General features: G+C 44.6%; 1 protein-coding gene across 1 annotated transcript; it reads left to right on the forward strand.

The window, feature by feature from the left end:
* Positions 1–3,313: 3,313 nt before the first annotated feature.
* On the forward strand, positions 3,314–19,168 carry LOC120031295 (thrombospondin-3a-like). Its single transcript, XM_038976984.1, has 22 exons — positions 3,314–3,407; positions 4,826–5,029; positions 5,346–5,593; positions 5,963–6,065; positions 6,179–6,211; positions 6,325–6,407; positions 6,533–6,584; positions 6,704–6,852; positions 7,140–7,280; positions 7,389–7,463; positions 7,736–7,888; positions 8,035–8,253; positions 8,368–8,527; positions 8,707–8,825; positions 8,959–9,011; positions 9,553–9,734; positions 9,906–10,084; positions 15,118–15,166; positions 15,371–15,567; positions 15,813–15,985; positions 18,851–18,990; positions 19,107–19,168. Exons 1-22 carry the CDS (start codon positions 3,314–3,316, stop codon positions 19,166–19,168), a joined length of 2,868 nt encoding a protein of 955 aa, XP_038832912.1.
* The last annotated feature ends 125 nt before the right edge of the window (positions 19,169–19,293 follow it).

The following is a 19,293-nucleotide window of genomic DNA, read 5'->3' on the forward strand; positions in this document are numbered from 1 at the left end:
CTCTCGGGCTTCCAGCCGCTCTGCCTTGCTAGCGCCTCATAATGCCGCCTCTCCGCTTTCGCTGCCTCCAGCTCCGCTTTGGGGCGGCGACACTCCTCTGGCTCTGCCCAGGGTCCTTTACCGTCTAGGATTTCCTCCCATGTCCATTCCTCCTGGTACCGCTGCTGCTGTCGCTGCTGCCCGTTTCCACGCTGCTTGGTCCGGGTTAGGTGGGTGGTTCTGTAACGGTTTTCTTCCTGGGATGAAGGAGAGGACCAAAACGCAGCGCGGCTAGTGTTCAACATGATTTAATAAAGAATATAATAGAACACTACAAACAACAAAACAAGAAATGTGAAAACCGAAACAGTCCTATCTGGTGCAGAACACAAAGACAGAAGACAACCACCCACAATCCCCAACACAAAACAAGCCACCTATATATGATTCTCAATCAGGGACAACGATTGACAGCTGCCTCTGATTGAGAACCATATTAGGCTGAACACAGAAACAGACAAACTAGACACACAACATAGAATTCCCACCCAGCTCACGTCCTGACCAACACTAAACAAGCAAAACACATAAGAACTATGGTCAGGACGTGACATGATCACTACATCCAATGGATCTGGATACTGCTTTCAAGCACATTTCTGCAGCGTTACTAAAGATATGATCAATAGATGTTGATGATTTAATTCCTCTGCTGATTGTAACTACCCTGGTAGGTTGACTGATAACCTGAACCAGGTTGGTTCAGGTTGGTATGTTATTTTGAGCACTTTTCTGGGATGCTTACTATTTTTCATTGCTTTACTGGGAAGCTAAGGAGAGAAGTAGATATGTTCATATTATTTATGTTGGTGCAGGGTGAGCTGCACACAGTGGACTTCCTACTAGGGCACACCGCCTCAGTGCTAACATTATAAATCTGGTTCATAGGCACATGACAACTGCATACAATAGCTGTAGGATCAGCAGAGGCATTCAGGGCAGTTAGAGGGACATCAATTAGGCTACTTACATTGTGTCTACCGACGCCCCCGGGATAATGTAGATTTGCTGAAGCATTATGACAACTCAGCGTCACAATGGTAGGGATAAGATGAATTGGGCTTGGGTCATTGATAAGTCATTGTCTCAACACAGCCTTATAATGCTGTGAAAGCACCCAGGAACTCAAATGATTTGTATGGATCCCATCCTCCTTATAAAACGTGTTTTGTTTCCAAAAGGTATCGGAATTGTCAACAAAAGTTACACCCATTGAGCTGCAATAATAACATAGCCAGTTGTGAAGAGAGAGAGTCCTGCTAAAGCGTTCAATGCCACGATTCAGAGAGGACACAGGGTCAGATATGATGGGTCTTTTATTAGTGTCTAGCAGAGAGTCAATCAGCTATTTCAAATCCAGTTTCAACTGTTCAGAGCTGCCCTTCATAATGTCATTAAACCCCACATAGACTACGATAGAATCGATTTCCATGTCCTGACGTAGTACATTCGGGAGCAGCTTAGTAATGTAAATTTCTCGAGCTTCGGGATAGAACGTTACAGACAGGCCTGTATCTGCAAGCTGTTGGCTAAATCGCTGTTGGAAGACCAGAGTAGGCTATACACATTTGCTGTTTAATGCAAAGGTTTTTGTGACAGACTATTGGTAGAGTTGAAAATGTGATGGAAACACATTGAACTTTAGATTTGGCCTACAAATGAATATAAAACCTCTATGGAAAGATGAGACTCTCATGAACAGGATGGTGTTCTCGGTTTTGCCCTACAACCCCTTGTTTCATAGTATCCCATACAAATGTATGGAGGTAGTTTTGTGCCAAAAAGTTTAAGGAGTGTCCAAAAAAACAAACATATTTCATGAGCTTTCTTCTATCTCCTAGATATAGGACAGACACTTCAAAACCTTATTCTGTCACGTTCCTGACCTGTTTTCTGTTATTTTTGTATGTGTTTAGTTGGTCAGGGCGTGAATTGGGGTGGGCATTCTATGTTTTCTGTTTCTATGTTTAGGTCAGGTGTAATTAGCCTTATATGGTTCTCAATCAGGGACAGGTGTTTGAAGTTTCCTCTGATTGAGAACCATATAAAGGTAGGCTGTTCACATTGTTTGTTTGTGGGTGATTGTCTTCTGTGTCTGTGTATGTTGCACCACACGGGACTGTTTCGGTTTGTTCGTTTGATGTAGTCTGTTCCTGTTCGTGAGTTCTTCGGTTATTTATGTAAGTTCCATGTTCAGGTCTGTCTACTTCGTTTTGTTATTTTGTAGTTTGTTGAAGTGTTTTCGGTTTTCGTTTCTACTTTAATAAACTTCATTATGTCCAATTATCACGCTGCGCTTTGGTCCAATCCCTACTCCTCCTCTTCGTCTGAAGAGGAGGAGGACAGTCGTTACATATTCCTTATTATTTATTTATTGACTATCTATTTGCCATTTATGAATGTGTTATTCAATGCTTTTCCATGGCCTATAGTATTTTTATTTTATCAACAACCCAAAAATATTTATTATTTTGATAGGCCACCTAAAGGGTCCTAAAATGTCAAATCAAATAGCTAAATGATCTATGGTATGACCATCTTAAAACAATTCCAGATGTTAGCTTAGTAGAACTTAGCCTACAATCATGGAAACACATGTGAACCATTTTATGACATCTTGTTTGTTTTTCTGTTTTGTTCTTCGTTCCTTCCCCTTTTTTATCTTAATGCCCTGGTCTGATATGTTTGAAGTACATCGCTTACTTAAGGCCATATGCCCCTCAAACTCAACTCTGGACCTCGAAGCCAGTTCTACCTGCGTTCATTCATTGTTCCCTTCTAATCAGGGGCATATATAGACCTGGGACACCAGGTGGGTGCAATTAATTATCAGCTAGAACAGAAAACCAGCAGGCTCCGGACACCATAGGGTAAGAGTTGAATACCCCTGCTATACCTTAAACAAAGGAAATAACTTTATATCAGATTAATTACTATATAGACTACCGGCACAGCCTATATTATGTCTGTATAACATGAGAATTGAGAAAGTTGGAAACACCGCACGCCTCAGTTCATAGCAGGCGAATGAACTCCCTCGCTCACTGTCACATCCACTCTGCGCGGATTAGGTACTTGGCTGGAGCGCGCCCGTAAGAAGCCAGTCGACATTTGTAACTGCTCTTAAACCTACATTCTGCGGTCAACTCACCCTGCAGACTTATTTTTGTTCACTTTGAAATTAAGCTCCATTCATCAACATCAAACTGGACTCTCGGTGGATAGTTATTTACTCCTGTTGACTTGTCAACTTTCACACACCGTTTATTGGGACATGGGTGCGAGGCGCGATGTGCAAACTTTTCTGGCTCTATCCACATTTCTATTCGTTGCAACATGTGAGCCAATGGATCAGCAAGATATGCAAGGTAAAATAAATAATACTAACTAACTCATAGTAGTGCGCATTTTGTGAATCATCTAATTCAATTAAGGGGAAGTGTGTTTCGAAATGAATGAATGCAGACAGTTATTTCAAACAAGCTCGCATTTTTGGTCTGGACTTCACTTTGTTTTGCCATAGACACATAAACTCGATATGGTTATTATAATCCTGAAAATATTAGTTACAACTGTAATATTTAAAATGAAATGCCCTGTAACCATTTCTAACTCGAGCGTAAAACACACCACACACAGGGCGCAACGTTTGTCTCTCACCTTTATGGCTTGAAATGTGCTGTTTTATCTCTATAGGCTACTTTCTATCATCTGTCTCATTCATCTTGGTTATGTTGGGCTTGTTTCACTGCTGGTTAATTATGTTATTTATTTTCCATTTCTTACACAAATAATATGTCATATTATTTCTATTTCATATTTCCTCTCTCTCTTTTTGAGATGACCAGTTTTTTCCTTCCACATGTCATAACTGATCATGTCTCCTCCACTTGTATTCTTTCTGACATAGACAGGAACAGAGAAAGTGCTAAGCCAACTATTTTATGACTTCCTTGGCTGACTTTCCCCTCTTTCCCCCTTGAGTGCTCACAGCCTGCTTGTGGCAGAAATCCTGACCATTGCCAAACCCCATTGTCCAAACCAGTGTGTGAACGGGTGAGGATGTGTCAGAAATAATAGCAGAGAGAGGGAGGCAGAGAGAAAAGGAGGAAGGGGAAAGCCTTCTTACTAAGAGCCAGAAAGCAGCCAGGAGTCCTGCTCCTTTTATTCCTCTCTCTTTTGTTTTCCCCTGGGTTTTAATGTCCAGCAATGTGTCAGCATGGGCTTTGACTTTTGGCACTATGAAGTTCTCTGTGATAATGTTCAGGAATGCCACTGCTAAAATTGATGGAAGTAAATTAATTCTGTATTGGTGCACAATCTAGGAAAGACAAAGACAGAGGGAAATTCAAAGTCATAGGAAGAGAAAGTAAATTGAAAAATACGTGTAAGAAAATAGTTGATATGTGCTATGTATTTGAACCTACAATGTTATAACACTGTACTATCTGCCTATTAAACGGACATGTAAACTGTAGATTGGGACTATTTTTTTGTGAAATCAAATAATAACTTGTAAAACTTGTTTCTTAAGAAGTCTTCATAAGGGATGTGGTTCTAATAAGAGTCAGATTTGCTTTTGTAATTTGGATGTTGCTTCAGAGATGTCAACTAGTCACTCAACAGTTGTCCTCATATACCTGGGCAAGGGTCAAAGGTGAAGCATCATCATGGGACTGGATGAGAGCCTTTGATCAGGGAAAATGGTAGATACCCTCTCTCTTCTTCATTATCAATCTCTGTCATTCTCTCCTTCATTATCTCTCTCTCCCCACCCCCTCTCCAGTCATTGACATGCTAACCCTGGACTCCAAGACCAGTGTGTCTGCGGTGGAGAAGGTGACAGGTGCCATGAGTGTGCTCAGTGACATCTACATCGTGTCCACATTCCGCCTGCCTCCCAAGATGGGAGGGGTGCTGCTGGGCATCTACAGCAAAGAGGAGAACAAGAAGTATCTGGAGCTGGCCATCATGGGAAAGATCAACAAAGGTACTTAGATACTGTCACTCTCACCCACTGACTAAAACATAATTAACAATTTCCCAGTTTCTCTGTGACGGAGCATACAACTAACTCAGTCTCAAACCACCTTTAGTATTTAAAAGTGTTCACATGAATATCAATCTGTCCATCAAGTTTCCCTTTTTCCATCCCCCTTTTTTGTATCCGTTTGACTTTTCTCTCCTTGTTCTTCTTTTGCTGTTATTAGTTACCTTTCCTTGTTCAGTAAATCCCTCAATTTTAGTTTTTCTCTCCCTGTTACCCTCTCTCGTATTACCCTCTCTCGTATTACCCTCTCTCGTAGCTTTGGTGCGTTACGTGAGGGAGGATGGCAGAATTCACACAGTGAACCTCCAGAGCACAAACCTGGCTGATGGTCGCACACACTCCATTATTCTCCGGATCGGAGGCCTGCGCAGAGACAACCTACACCTGGAGCTCTACGTCAATTGTCGATTGGCTGACTCCAGCCAGGGCCTCCCTCCATTGGTACCTCTCCCCGCGGAGAAGGTGGAGATTCGTAATGGCTTCAAGGCCTACGCAAGGCTACAGGTGACAAGGACCACTGAGTCTGACACTAAGTCCCAAGTAAATCCCATGCCCCTTTAGCTAGGGGCCAGGGCTTCATCTCAATAGCCCAACGTGGCTTGCTCTCCTCGTCTCCTATCCTCAATCTGCAGTTATTTAAAACACAGGGTGAAGCAATATGGTGGATGCCTACTGGAAATTAGCTTTCACCTGTCAAGGTCTTTCACATCAGTGTAGATGAAGTGGAGCAGACGAGGAGTGGAGGCAACTTTTAATTGAGAGGTGGTCCTCTTTGACTACCTTTAACCATAGCAACAGCTGTCATATCTAATCATATCATATCATAGCAGCTTCAACCACAGCATGGTGTGATCCAAGCTTCTCCCATTACAGGGTGCTGTGGAGTCCCTCAAAATGGCGCTAGGGGGCAGTGTGGCCAAAGCAGGTACCCTGACAGACTGTCCATTCCAGGGGGATTCATCAGTCTACAGCACAGGTGTGTCCAAAATCACTATATGACTTTCCAAGATGAAGTCTGTTATGAAAATGGTTAATCAGATGTGTATCCGGAACATGTTTCAACCAAAAGTCATTTTCCTCTTCTTACAGTCGGTGCGACTGCAGAAGTGAACTCCATTCTAGGTGAGTGTATCCAAATGTCTCTTTTCAAGTATGCAGTGAAATCAATGTCTTATGGCAATGTGTGTTGGCTTTACTTGACAATGATTGGGCATTCTGTGGGTATTGTATGTCAGGAGACCACACAAAGGCTCTGATTGGTCAGCTGATCATCTTTAACCAGATCCTAGGAGAGCTGCGAGAGGACATCAGAGAGCAGGTTGGTTGTGTGTGTGTGTGTGTGTGTGTGTGTGTGTGTGTGTGTGTTTCTACAAGTGTATGCATGCAGCATGTATGTGTGTCTGCATACTGTATGTGATTGTGCATTTTCATTGATGTCTCCAGGTGAAGGAGATGTCCCTGATTAGGAACACCATTCTGGAGTGCCAAGTGTGTGGTGAGTGAACAGCCATGGGAAAAAAAACTGTGTACTGAAAAATTTGACCCATCTCATGTTCCCTGTTCTTGTCTTGCTCTTAAATACAAAACCTAAACCAACGGTATGTTGACCTCCAGGCTTCCACGACCCTCGTTCCCGCTGCTCCCCCAACCCCTGTTTTAAGGGCCTGTCCTGCATGGAGACCTTTGACTACCCAGGGTACCACTGTGGTCCCTGCCCGGAGGGCCTGACGGGCAACGGAACCCACTGCCAAGACATTGACGAGGTATGACACAATAACAGACAGGAAATGGAAATTAGCCTGGCTGGGTTTTAAATGGTGTTTTTTACACTGCCTCAAGCTCACAGTTGAATGAAATGTGAATTGACAAGGCTTTTAGGGTGACAGCTGAGCTGTTGTCAAAATAGACAGAGTCACTTCAAGTACTCAGCACGGCTCTTATTTCAAAGAGCCCCTACTGTACCACTTATCTCTGTCTATTTCTCTCTCGACTCCCCCACTCTCTCTGTTCTCTCTCTATTTCTATTCTCTGTCTCTCTAACTTGTCTCAGTGTTCCATAGCCCAGCCCTGCTACTCTCCAGGTGCGTGTATAAACACAGTGAAGGGTTTCAGCTGTGAACTCTGCCCCCCTGGTCTCTGGGGCCCACCCCTCTTTGGGGTCGGACTGGAGTACGCCAACCACCACAAGCAGGTACACACACAAACACACACACTATCACTTTTTTCCTTACTGTCATAATCCATAATTCCCTATTGTCCTATTTCTTCCTCACACACCTTGCTGTGGTTTTGTCTACAGGAGTGTGCAGACATCGATGAGTGTATTGAAGTTGCCAACGCCTGTGTGCCCCACTCCATGTGTACCAACACCATCGTAAGTAGAAACCCTTTTCAAATGTGTTTATTACAATGTATGTACAGCGTCAAATCTTCACAAACGAGACATCGCTCTCTTGTGATCATGTGAGAGTACTGTAGAGCCGCTCTGTAGTAAAGCTGTTCTCTCTCCCTTGCTCCTCTCTCACCCCCAACCTCTCCTTCTCTCCTTCTCTCCCTCTCTCTCTCCCTCTCTCTCCCTCTCTCTCTCTCTCTCTCTCTCTCTCTCTCTCTCTCTCTCTTCTTCCCCCCCCCCCCCCCCCCCCCCAGGGCTCGTTCAGGTGTGGTGGCTGTAAGGTGGGTTACCTGGGGAACCAGACAGTGGGCTGCGTGCCCCGTAGGTCCTGTGCCACACTCAGCTTTAACCCCTGTGATGCCAACGCCCACTGCATCATAGAGCGGAACGGAGAGGTGTCCTGTGCGGTAAGCAACAGTGGTCTTTTACTACCTTTGCCCTCCTGGACAGGAACAGAGGAGCCACACTACCCTATACTGCCAGCCTCGGTATACTACTTTATAGATGTACTTTAGGTTTGGTTGAAAATGCTCTCCTTTCTTCCATTCTCCAGTGCAACATTGGCTGGGCCGGTAACGGGAACACTTGTGGCACAGACACAGACATTGATGGATACCCAGACCGCTCTCTGCCCTGTATGGACAATGACAAGCACTGTAAACAGGACAACTGTGTTTACACACCCAACTCAGGCCAGGAGGATGCAGACAACGATGGCATCGGAGACCAGTGTGACGAGGACGCAGATGGGGACGGCATCAAGAATGTGGAGGTGTGTGTGTTTCCATCTCAGACCCTCTGTGATAATTGTATCTGGGTGTATGTGTATGATTGTAAGTCATTGTTTCAAATTTTTTCTCATGACCATAACTGTTATATTTTGCAGGATAACTGTCGACTAGAACCCAACAAAGATCAGCAGAACTCAGACACAGACTCTTTTGGTGATGCCTGTGACAACTGTCCCAATGTCCCTAACATTGACCAGAGGGATACGGACAGCAACGGGCAAGGAGACGCCTGTGACAATGACATAGATGGAGATGGTGTGTATTCACACAGGCGCGTGCGCACACACTCACACTTTCAGTCACACACTCACTCACACATAAACGGCAAGATGTCTGGGAGACAACTTTGTGGGCCGCAGTTGAAGTTGGCATTACACTCATTGCAACTAGGTGATGGCCCTCATGTCGCCCCCCTGTCTTACCCTGGTGTTCAGGTATCCCCAACGTGCTAGACAACTGCCCCAGAGTCCCCAACCCCATGCAGACAGACAGGGATGGAGACGGGGTAGGAGACGCCTGCGACAGCTGCCCTGAGATCAGCAACCCCATGCAGGTAAAATAACCTTCACACACCCCCAACTCCCAAAATGTGGATCTACAGAAGATATTCAGCCACTCTTGGCTGAAACAGGGTTTAGGCTGCTCATTTGTCTTGTCTTTGGTTTATTCTGACCCTCTCCCCCTAGACGGACATTGACAATGACCTGGTGGGGGATGTGTGTGACACTGACCAGGACACGTGAGTCTCTGACTTCAACATGCACGCACGCCCGCCCGCCTACACACAAACACATACACATTGCACTCACACTGCTACAGGTGTCACACAGCGCTACACCTGCTGTGGCTAACACACACATACATACACCTGCTGCGCTCATATTCTCAAAAACACACAGTCACTTTACACCTGTTGGGATTTACAAGTAGACACACACACCTGCTGGGGCTTGTTTTTGTGCTGCAGTTGTTAGACCTTCCGGATGGTGGTTTTCTAGGTGATCAAAAAAACGCTAACTATTTCAATACAAACAAAATTAGGGAACATAACATGACTTGGGCCAGGATTCAATGCAAGGCACACTATACCTGATTTTTAAAGGTAATGTACGATTGAGCCGACATGCGCAGCATTTACCATGAATGTGATCTCCATGAACGTTGTTTAAAATGCCTAAGGCGCATTGTTGGTTGTCTAGCGCACTGCGCTAGAGCACGTCTTGAATGAAATCCCATCCTTTGAGTTGAACTGAATTACAATGTGTCTATGTGTGTTCTAGGGATGGGGACGGTCACCAGGATTCCAGGGACAACTGCCCTGACCATCCCAACAGCTCCCAGCTGGACTCGGACAACGATGGCATTGGGGATGACTGTGACGATGACGATGACAATGACGGATTCCCAGACGTACAAGACAACTGCAGACTTATCACCAATCCCAACCAGAAAGATTCTAACAGTAACCAACCATTATTAAAACTTGAACAGTGACCTATCCCTTTAACAGTAACCAACCGTTAAAGGGATAGGTTCACTGTTCAAGTTGTAGCTTTTTAAAAACTTCTGCATTGCTAAATGCTTCAAAAGTGCCCCTCTGTCTTAATACGGCCATCTCCCTCTCCTCTCCCAGGTAACGGGGTGGGCGATGTGTGTGAGAACGACTTTGACAACGATTCAGTCTGGGATCTGATTGATGTGTGCCCTGAGAGTTCAGAGGTCACACTGACAGACTTCAGAGCCTATCAGACAGTCATTCTGGATCCAGAGGGTGATGCCCAGATCGATCCCAATTGGGTGGTGCTCAATCAGGTGACCCTTGACCTCTTTGGCTCAACACATGAACAACTTTGATCGTAGGCTGAAATATCCCTTTAAGGTTATCCTCCTACTCTGAAATCAGTTTACAAGGAGCACCATTATGGTTATTATAAATTGGCCTATGTTAGTGCATTGACTACAGTCTAAAGCCTGGTATATTCGTCTCATCTCGTTCCAAGATGGCATAGCAGTTCAGACGTCTTTTTTGTCCTCGTATTGTCGTGTCCTGTATACATATATATTTACACCTTTCTTCGCATATCTTTATATATTTTATTATCCAAGAACTCAACTACAAAAGCTTTCCTGCAACCCGCCTCACCAATTACAAAAAAAAATATTATTTACCTCAAATCTGAAAATCCACAGTGGTAGCTAGCCAGAGGCTAACCAGAAGCCGGCCGAAGCTAGCCGGAAGCTACCCAGAAGCTAACTAGAAGCTAGCCAGTAGCTGATCTGAAGCTGCCCAGAAGTTAGCCGGTTTGCTGGCTAGCGTTGGAGTTTCAGCTGCCCACGTTTTGTGGTCTTCAGCTATTCCTTTAGCTCGATAATCTATCGGCACTTTTGTGCAACGCGACTCGGACCGGAGCATACCGGGCCTATTTTTCTCAGTGTCCCCGGATTTCAGCCGCAGGCTCTGGACGTTTGCACCTTGATTTCGCAGCTAGCTAGCTGCAAACCGTGTGACTATTGGCTTACGTCGATCCCGGAGCAAACTTAAATTATTCCGAAGCTAGCCAGCTGAGGAGTTCCATCAGCCATTCCTGGGCTACAGTCACCTATCCGGACCTGTTTTTTTGTTGTTGTTGTTGCTGCAGATGCGGAGCCCCATCGGGCCTTCACGACTGACTGCCGACATTATCTGCCCGAGGGAGTTATCCAACTGGCACCTCCGTCGCAACGTTACCTGAACGCTCATCTGGGGCCCGCTAATCGTTAGCTGTCTTATCGGCTGCTATCTGAATAAGTATATCGGACAATTTTTCTTGGGTCACTATCTATTTTGCCAATTGGATTGATCCCCTCTACTACACGGAACCCCACTAATCTACCGACGGAAACGCACGAGGTGTCTAAAAAAAATAGACTTCCATCCTATGCTATCTTGCTACCGATAGCCATCTACCCGGCCAGCTGTCTGGATCGCCGTGACCCCAACCAACCTCTACTCACTGGACCCTTATGATCACTCGATTAAGCATGCCTCTCCTTAATGTAAATATGCCTTGTCCATTGCTGTTCTGTTTAGTGTTTATTGGCTTATTTCACTGTAGAGCCTCTAGCCCTGTTCACTATACCATATCCAACCTTTCAGTTCCACCACCCACATATGCGATGACATCACCTGGTTTCAATTATGTTTCTAGAGACAATATCTCTCTCATCATCACTCAATACCTAGGTTTACCTCCACTGTATTCACATCCTGCCATACCTTTGTCTGTACATTATTCCTTGAAGCTATTTTATCGCCCCCAGAAACTTCCTTTTACTCTCTGTTCTAGATGTTCTAGACGACCAATTCTCATAGCTTTTAGCCGTACCCTTATCCTACTCCTCTGTTCCTCTGGTGATGTAGAGGTGAACCCAGGCCCTGCAGTACCTAGCTCCACTCCTATTCCCCAGGCGCTCTCTTTTGATGACTTCTGTAACCGTAATAGCCTTGGTTTCATGCATGTTAACATTAGAAGCCTCCTCCCTAAGTTTGTTTTGTTCACTGCTTTAGCACACTCTGCCAACCCGGATGTTTTAACCGTGTCTGAATCCTGGCTTAGGAAGACCACCAAAAATTCTGACATTTTCATCCCTAATTACAACATTTTCAGACAAGATAGAACGGCCAAAGGGGCGGTGTTGCAATCTACTGCAAAGATTGCCTGCAGAGTTCTGTTTTACTATCCAGGTCTGTTCCCAAACAATTTGAACTTCTACTTTTAAAAATCCACCTCTCTAAAAACAAGTCTCTCACCGTTGCCGCCTGCTATAGACCACCCTCTGCCCCCAGCTGTGCTCTGGACACCATATGTGAACTGATTGCCCCCCATCTATCTTCAGAGCTCGTGCTGCTAGGCGACCTAAATTGGAACATGCTTAACACCCCAGCCATCCTACAATCTAAGCTTGATGCCCTCAATCTCACACAAATTATCAATGAACCTACCAGGTACCACCCCAATTCCGTAAACACGGGTACCCTCATAGATATCATCCTAACCAACTTGCCCTCCAAATACCTCTGCTGTTTTCAACCAAGATCTCAGCGATCACTGCCTCATTGCCTGCATCCGTAATGGGTCAGCGGTCAAACGACCTCCACTCATCACTGTCAAACGCTCCCTGAAACACTTCAGCGAGCAGGCCTTTCTAATCGACCTGGCCGAGGTATCCTGGAAGGATATTGATCTTATCCCGTCAGTAGAGGATGCCTGGATATTTTTTTTAAATGCCTTCCTCACCATCTTGAATAAGCATGCCCCATTCAAGAAATTTAGAACCAGGAACAGATATAGCCCTTGGTTCTCTCCTGACCTGACTGCCCTTAACCAACAGAAAAACATCCTATGGCGTTCTGCATTAGCATCGAACAGCCCCCGTGATATGCAACTTTTCAGGGAAGCTAGGAACCAATATACACAGGCAGTTAGAAAAGCCAAGGCTAGCTTTTTCAAGCAGAAATTTGCTTCCTGCAACACAAACTCAAAAAAGTTCTGGGACACTAAAGTCCATGGAGAATAAGAACACCTCCTCCCAGCTTCCAACTGCACTGAAGATAGGAAACACTGTCACCACCGACAAATCCACTATAATTGAGAATTTCAATAAGCATTTTTCTACGGCTGGTCATGCTTTCCACCTGGCTACCCCTACCCCGGTCAACAGCACTGCACCCCCCACAGCAACTCGCCCAAGCCTTCCCCATTTCTCTTTCTCCCAAATACAGTCAGCTGATGTTCTGAAAGAGCTGCAAAATCTGGACCCTTACAAATCAGCCGGGCTAGATAATCTGGACCCTTTCTTTCTAAAACTATCTGCTGAAATTGTTGCCACCCCTATTACTAGCCTTTTCAACCTCTCTTTCGTGTCGTCTGAGATTCCCAAAGATTGGAAAGCAGCTGCGGTTGTCCCCCTCTTCAAAGGGGGGGACACTCTTGACCCAAACAGCTACAGACCCATATCTATCCTACCCTGCCTTTCTAAGGTCTTCGAAAGCCAAGTTAACAAACAGATTACCGACCATTTCGAATCCCACCATACCTTCTCCGCTATGCAATCTGGTTTCAGAGCTGGTCATGGGTGCACCTCAGCCACGCTCAAGGTCATAAACGATATCTTAACCGCCATCGATAGAAAACAATACTGTGCAGCCGTATTCATTGACCTGGCCAAGGCTTTTGACTCTGTCAATCACCACATCCTCATCGGCAGACTCGACAGCCTTGGTTTCTCTAATGATTGCCTCGCCTGGTTCACCAACTACTTCTCTGATCGAGTTCAGTGTGTCAAATCGGAGGGTCTGTTGTCCGGGCCTCTGGCAGTCTCTATGGGGGTGCCACAGGGTTCAATTCTTGGACCGACTCTCTTCTCTGTATACATCAATGATGTCGCTCTTGCTGCTGGTGAGTCTCTGATCCACCTCTACGCAGACGACACTATTCTGTATACTTCTGGCCCTTCTTTTGACACTGTGTTAACAACCCTCCAGGCGAGCTTCAATGCCATACAACTCTCCTTCCGTGGCCTCCAATTGCTCTTAAATACAAGTAAAACTAAATGCATGCTCTTCAACCGATCGCTGCCTGCACCTGCCCGCCTGTCCAACATCACTACTCTAGACGGCTTTGACTTAGAATATGTGGACAACTACAAATACCTAGGTGTCTGGTTAGACTGTAAACTCTCCTTCCAGACTCACATCAAACATCTCCAATCCAAAGTTAAATCTAGAATTGGCTTCCTATTCCGCAACAAAGCATCCTTCACTCATGCTGCCAAACATACCCTTGTAAAACTGACCATCCTACCAATCCTCGACTTCGGTGATGTCATTTACAAAATAGCCTCCAATACCCTACTCAATAAATTGGATGCAGTCTATCACAGTGCCATCCGTTTTGTCACCAAAGCCCCTTACACTACCCACCACTGCGACCTGTACACTCTCGTTGGCTGGCCCTCGCTTCATACTCGTCGCCAAACCCACTGGCTCCAGGTCATCTACAAGACCCTGCTAGGTAAAGTCCCCCCTTATCTCAGCTCGCTGGTCACCATAGCAGCACCTACCTGTAGCACGCGCTCCAGCAGGTATATCTCTCTGGTCACCCCCAAAACCAATTCTTCCTTTGGCCGCCTCTCCTTCCAGTTCTCTGCTGCCAATGACTGGAACGAACTACAAAAATCTTTGAAATTGGAAACACTTATCTCCCTCACTAGCTTTAAGCACCAGCTGTCAGAGCAGCTCATAGATTACTGCACCTGTACATAGCCCATCTATAATTTAGCCCAAACAACTACCTCTTTACCTACTGTATTCATTTATTTATTTTTGCTCCTTTGCACCCCATTATTTCTATCTCTACTTTGCACTTTCTTCCACTGCAAACCAACCATTCCAGTGTTTTTTTTACTTGCTATATTGTATTTACTTCGCCACCATGGCCTTTTTATATTTTTATTTATTTTTATATATATTTTGTTTGCCTTCACCTCCCTTATCTCACCTCACTTGCTCACATTGTATATAGACTTATTTTTTCACTGTATTATTGACTGTATGTTTGTTCTACTCCATGTGTAACTATGTGTTGTTGTATGTATCGAACTGCTTTGCTTTATCTTGGCCAGGTCGCAATTGTAAATGAGAACGTGTTCTCAATTTGCCTACCTGGTTAAATAAAGGTGAAATAAAAATAAATAAAATATTGCATTGTGCATATTTGTCAAGTTCTTATGGAATACTCAAAAATTAGGTGTGTGATTCATTGTGGATACAGATTCTGATTTTAGCGAGTCCTCTTTTATTGCAGGGCATGGAAATAGTTCAGACCATGAACAGTGATCCTGGTTTAGCTGTGGGTAAGTTGATGTTATGGGTTATGTTGTTTGTTACTTCTTGTCCTAGTCCTGTGATGTATGTACTCTAAATATAATTGCTCCTATTTAGGCCTACACAGTGATTTCATTATAGCAGTGTATTGAAAAGGTGCTGGAAAGAAATATATAAATTTTTAAATTCCAATGAACTGAATTGACCTGACTCAACGTAATAACCTCCCCCAGGCTACACAGCGTTCAACGGGGTGGACTTTGAGGGCACCTTCCACATCAACACGGTGACGGACGACGACTATGCAGGCTTCATCTTCGGCTACCAGGACTCCTCTTCCTTCTACGTGGTGATGTGGAAACAGACAGAGCAGACCTACTGGCAGTCGACACCCTTCAGGGCCGTGGCCCAACCTGGCCTGCAGCTCAAAGTGAGTGATGGGACACAAACACAGCAGCCTATAGGTGGTGCTACTGATAAGAACCTTGGCTGAATCGGAACACTTCCTGAGAATCACCTTCAGACAGACTCTGCTGTTGGATATAAGTACAACAAAGCATGTTGTGGTGGCATTGTAAAAACCTTTGATAGTTATCCAGTCAAATATAAAACAATCTACTACAGGGTTCAGAATATACAACAAACTCTCTCTCTCTCTCTCTCGTTCCCCTACAGGCAGTGAAGTCCCGTACAGGGCCTGGTGAGTACCTGCGTAACGCCCTGTGGCACACAGGGGACACCAACGAGGAGGTGAAGCTGCTGTGGTCGGACCCACGGAACGTTGGCTGGAGAGACAAGACATCTTACCGCTGGCAGCTCAGCCACAGGCCCCAGGTGGGATACATCAGGTAGGCCACACCCCTCATTCTCTCTTAGTTCTTTATTATTTTTATTTTATTTTAATCTACTACTTTCTATTTGTAGCCGATGTTCAGTAACTGTTTTATTGGCAAAGTCATTTAGTACCTGCTTAACTATGTATCAGAATTCCATAGTTTTTTACTTACTCGGGGGCAGATGGGTTCGATGGGTTTGCACTTGAAGCTGAGTTCATCCTCACTGGACAGGACACAGTTGTGGTACACAGCTGTGTGTGACCACTGTTGACCACTAGAGGGAGTTTACACTGCCTTGGCTTGGCTTGGATGATTAAAAAAGGAAAAGAAAGATGGCTGGTGGCAGTTTGGTGGACTTGGTGGCTATTCACCAATTTATACTCCATATTTTTTCCCTCCTAAACCTCTTTGTGACTTTTACAGAGAGACCGGCCCCCTGGCCCTCTATTGTCCCTGTTGCCATGTCAACCAAATCCTTGGCAAGAATTTTCTGAGTGCCTGTTCATATGCAGATCCAGAGGAAACTACTGTAGAGTGGGGGGTCTGAGAGAGAGAAGGGGGGGAAAAGCGAGAGAGGGAGAGAGCAGGGAGAGTATCAAAGTCACAGAAATAAACAGAAAGATAAACAAGTGTGAGGGAGTCTGACTAGAGGCACTGAGAGTAACATAGCAGAATAAGGAAAAATCTCAAGCAGATTGTCAAATTCTAAGAGTGAAAGAGAATATCTTGAATCAGACGTCATGTTCGAGGAACATTTTGCTTATGCAAATAGTTTAATAAACCAGATTTATTGCGTGGCATAAATACCACATTGTGCTCAACAAAGCATCAGCAAGACATTTTCAAAAGACACATTCATTTGAACCAACACCTGCGTTTGAGCATCTCTCCAAACCCTCACATCTCTGGCCCATTATCAGTAGCGATGTGTAGGTAAAATCACTGGGGAAGCCAAGCCAGAACAAAAAGACATATTATGTTGTGATAATTGCTTTATTTGCTCTATAACCTGCCTTGACACCGTGATATATAGGCCTAGGGCCGAGACAATAAGAAGACACAGCGGCAGAATAAATTCAACTACATATTTGTTTCATCACAAAACCGGAGAGCAACATCTGTCCGGTGAAGTCCACAAAACATATTGCATAAAACAAACAGTTACATGACCTACAGCATGGTCAAGCAAGGTAATGTTTCAGACATTTTTGGACCACTAAACAACTATTGATTTAGAACCACTGAGAGTTACCGCAAGTCATAAAGAAAACAGGAGCTGCCTCCACTATTCCAGCACCATTTCAACTTCAACATTTCAACATCATCAAATCACCTCTGATTAGTCTAATAGAGTGACAACTAAAAGATACCAAAAACGATTTAGTCCAATCAACGTAAGCTAAATATGATGTGGCTGTCCATGGAACTGATTTCTGTGTGTGTGTGTGTATATTTGTGTGTGTTTGCATGCGTACAAGTAGAAAAAACTTGTTGACTCACCCTACTTGTAGAGAAACGCCAATGTCATCCTCCACTTTCATGTTGCCTAAACGGCCTATGACTCTGTCATACAATACACACTTTTTGTTTTCCTTGCCATTTAGCCTTACTACCTTTCATGGGCAACGATGCACCAGGCCAGCATACTACATCTAGCTACTTGTTAACGTCCAGGGGCACAATGTATGAATTTATGGTTAGATCAGAATCGCCGTTATAATCATTGGCCAGCATGGAGAATTAAGTAAAACTACAAGTCCAAATCCCTATCTCCATCCATTGCTAATTTTAGGAAAGGGACGATTTTAGCAAGCTAGCCCCCGGAAGACAACAACACAATGAGATGCAACAATTCACATTTTCTTCTGCCAATAATGATGTTTGGCTTGTGATGTGATTAGTCTGAAGCCAAATCTAAACTGGCTTCCCTTGACACTTTTTTTTGGTGCTCCAGGACCATTCAGAGCTGAGCTCACTCAGTTTAGCTCAACACTGATTGGCTATTATTATTTTTTATTTCTAATCAATGGAGACCAAATGCTCGCTAGCTTCCCTTGCATTCAATGCTACGGGCAGCAACAATTTCATACTCTTTCTGACCAGACAGCGTCAGATAGATACGCTATACATACTGAGACAGAGGGGCGCTGTTACGTTAGATCAGATGCTTTCTCTGGTGAGATACATTCAGCCTGTTGCGAATTGAAGGAAATGTATGAAGCACAGAGAGGCAAAATATACATTATTTTGTATGTTTTTTTTCTTGGTCCATTTTTTGGGGGAAGCCTAGCTTCCCTTGGCATTCATGAATACACGCCACTGCCCATTCGGAAAAAAGTTGCCAGAGAAAAGGAGAGTTGGGGGGTGGAGTTTGAGGAGGTTGTGTAGGGAGGGGGGGTCTCTCCAGTGGGGTGCAGTGAGGGGAGAGTGGAGCGAGAGAGAGACTTGTTTTTTAGAGGCAGGGAGGCCCTATTCAGACCCAAACAGAAAGACACCTGCTTTGTATGCTGTGCAGAGGAGTCAATGGAGCACCGCAGCGATGCACTGCACTCACTCAGGCAACGACTGGGACAGGGGTTGGGCCTGCTCTCTCTGTCTCTGTTCATCCAAATAACCCATTTTGAGTTCTGTGGTTACTTGCCACTGGGTTTTAGTTTGGTGGCACTTCATTTGACTAATCTCTTATATGACCATATGCCAACTACTACAGCTACCCACAACAATCACGTTATGGGTATGTGACAGTGGTATAAATAAGGACAGTGTGAAGTTATAGGATGACTTTCATTTTTATAATTACCAAAGGGAAAATGACTAGAAATGACAAGGGAATTTAAAAGTCCCCTGATTTGTGCATTGTCCCGTGCTCTGTGGCAGGGTGAAGTTATATGAGGGGACGGAGATTGTGGCTGACTCTGGCGTGGTGATTGACACTACCATGAGAGGCGGACGACTGGGGGTCTTCTGTTTCTCCCAAGAGAACATCATCTGGTCCAACCTGCGCTACCGCTGCAACGGTAAGACTCCGTTCTTCACATTGCTACTAACCACTAACGATACTTGTATTGAACAACATAATGCTAGTGAACTAATTTACTTGTATGTTCTGCTTCATGTATCTGTTGTTTATTAGACACTGTTCCAGACGATTTCAACCCATATCGCAAACAGGTTCTGCTGCACATCAAGGTGTGAGATGATTTGAGGATGTGTGAGTGCTGAGGCATATAGATGAGTAACCTGTCCAGCACTGTCTCTCTACACACACACTCACACACACACACACTCTTACTGCCTCTCAGTACAGAATTTCAACTGCT

The sequence above is a fragment of the Salvelinus namaycush genome, chromosome 37, assembly GCF_016432855.1.
Source record: "Salvelinus namaycush isolate Seneca chromosome 37, SaNama_1.0, whole genome shotgun sequence".
NCBI classification, from domain to species: Eukaryota; Metazoa; Chordata; class Actinopteri; order Salmoniformes; family Salmonidae; genus Salvelinus; species Salvelinus namaycush.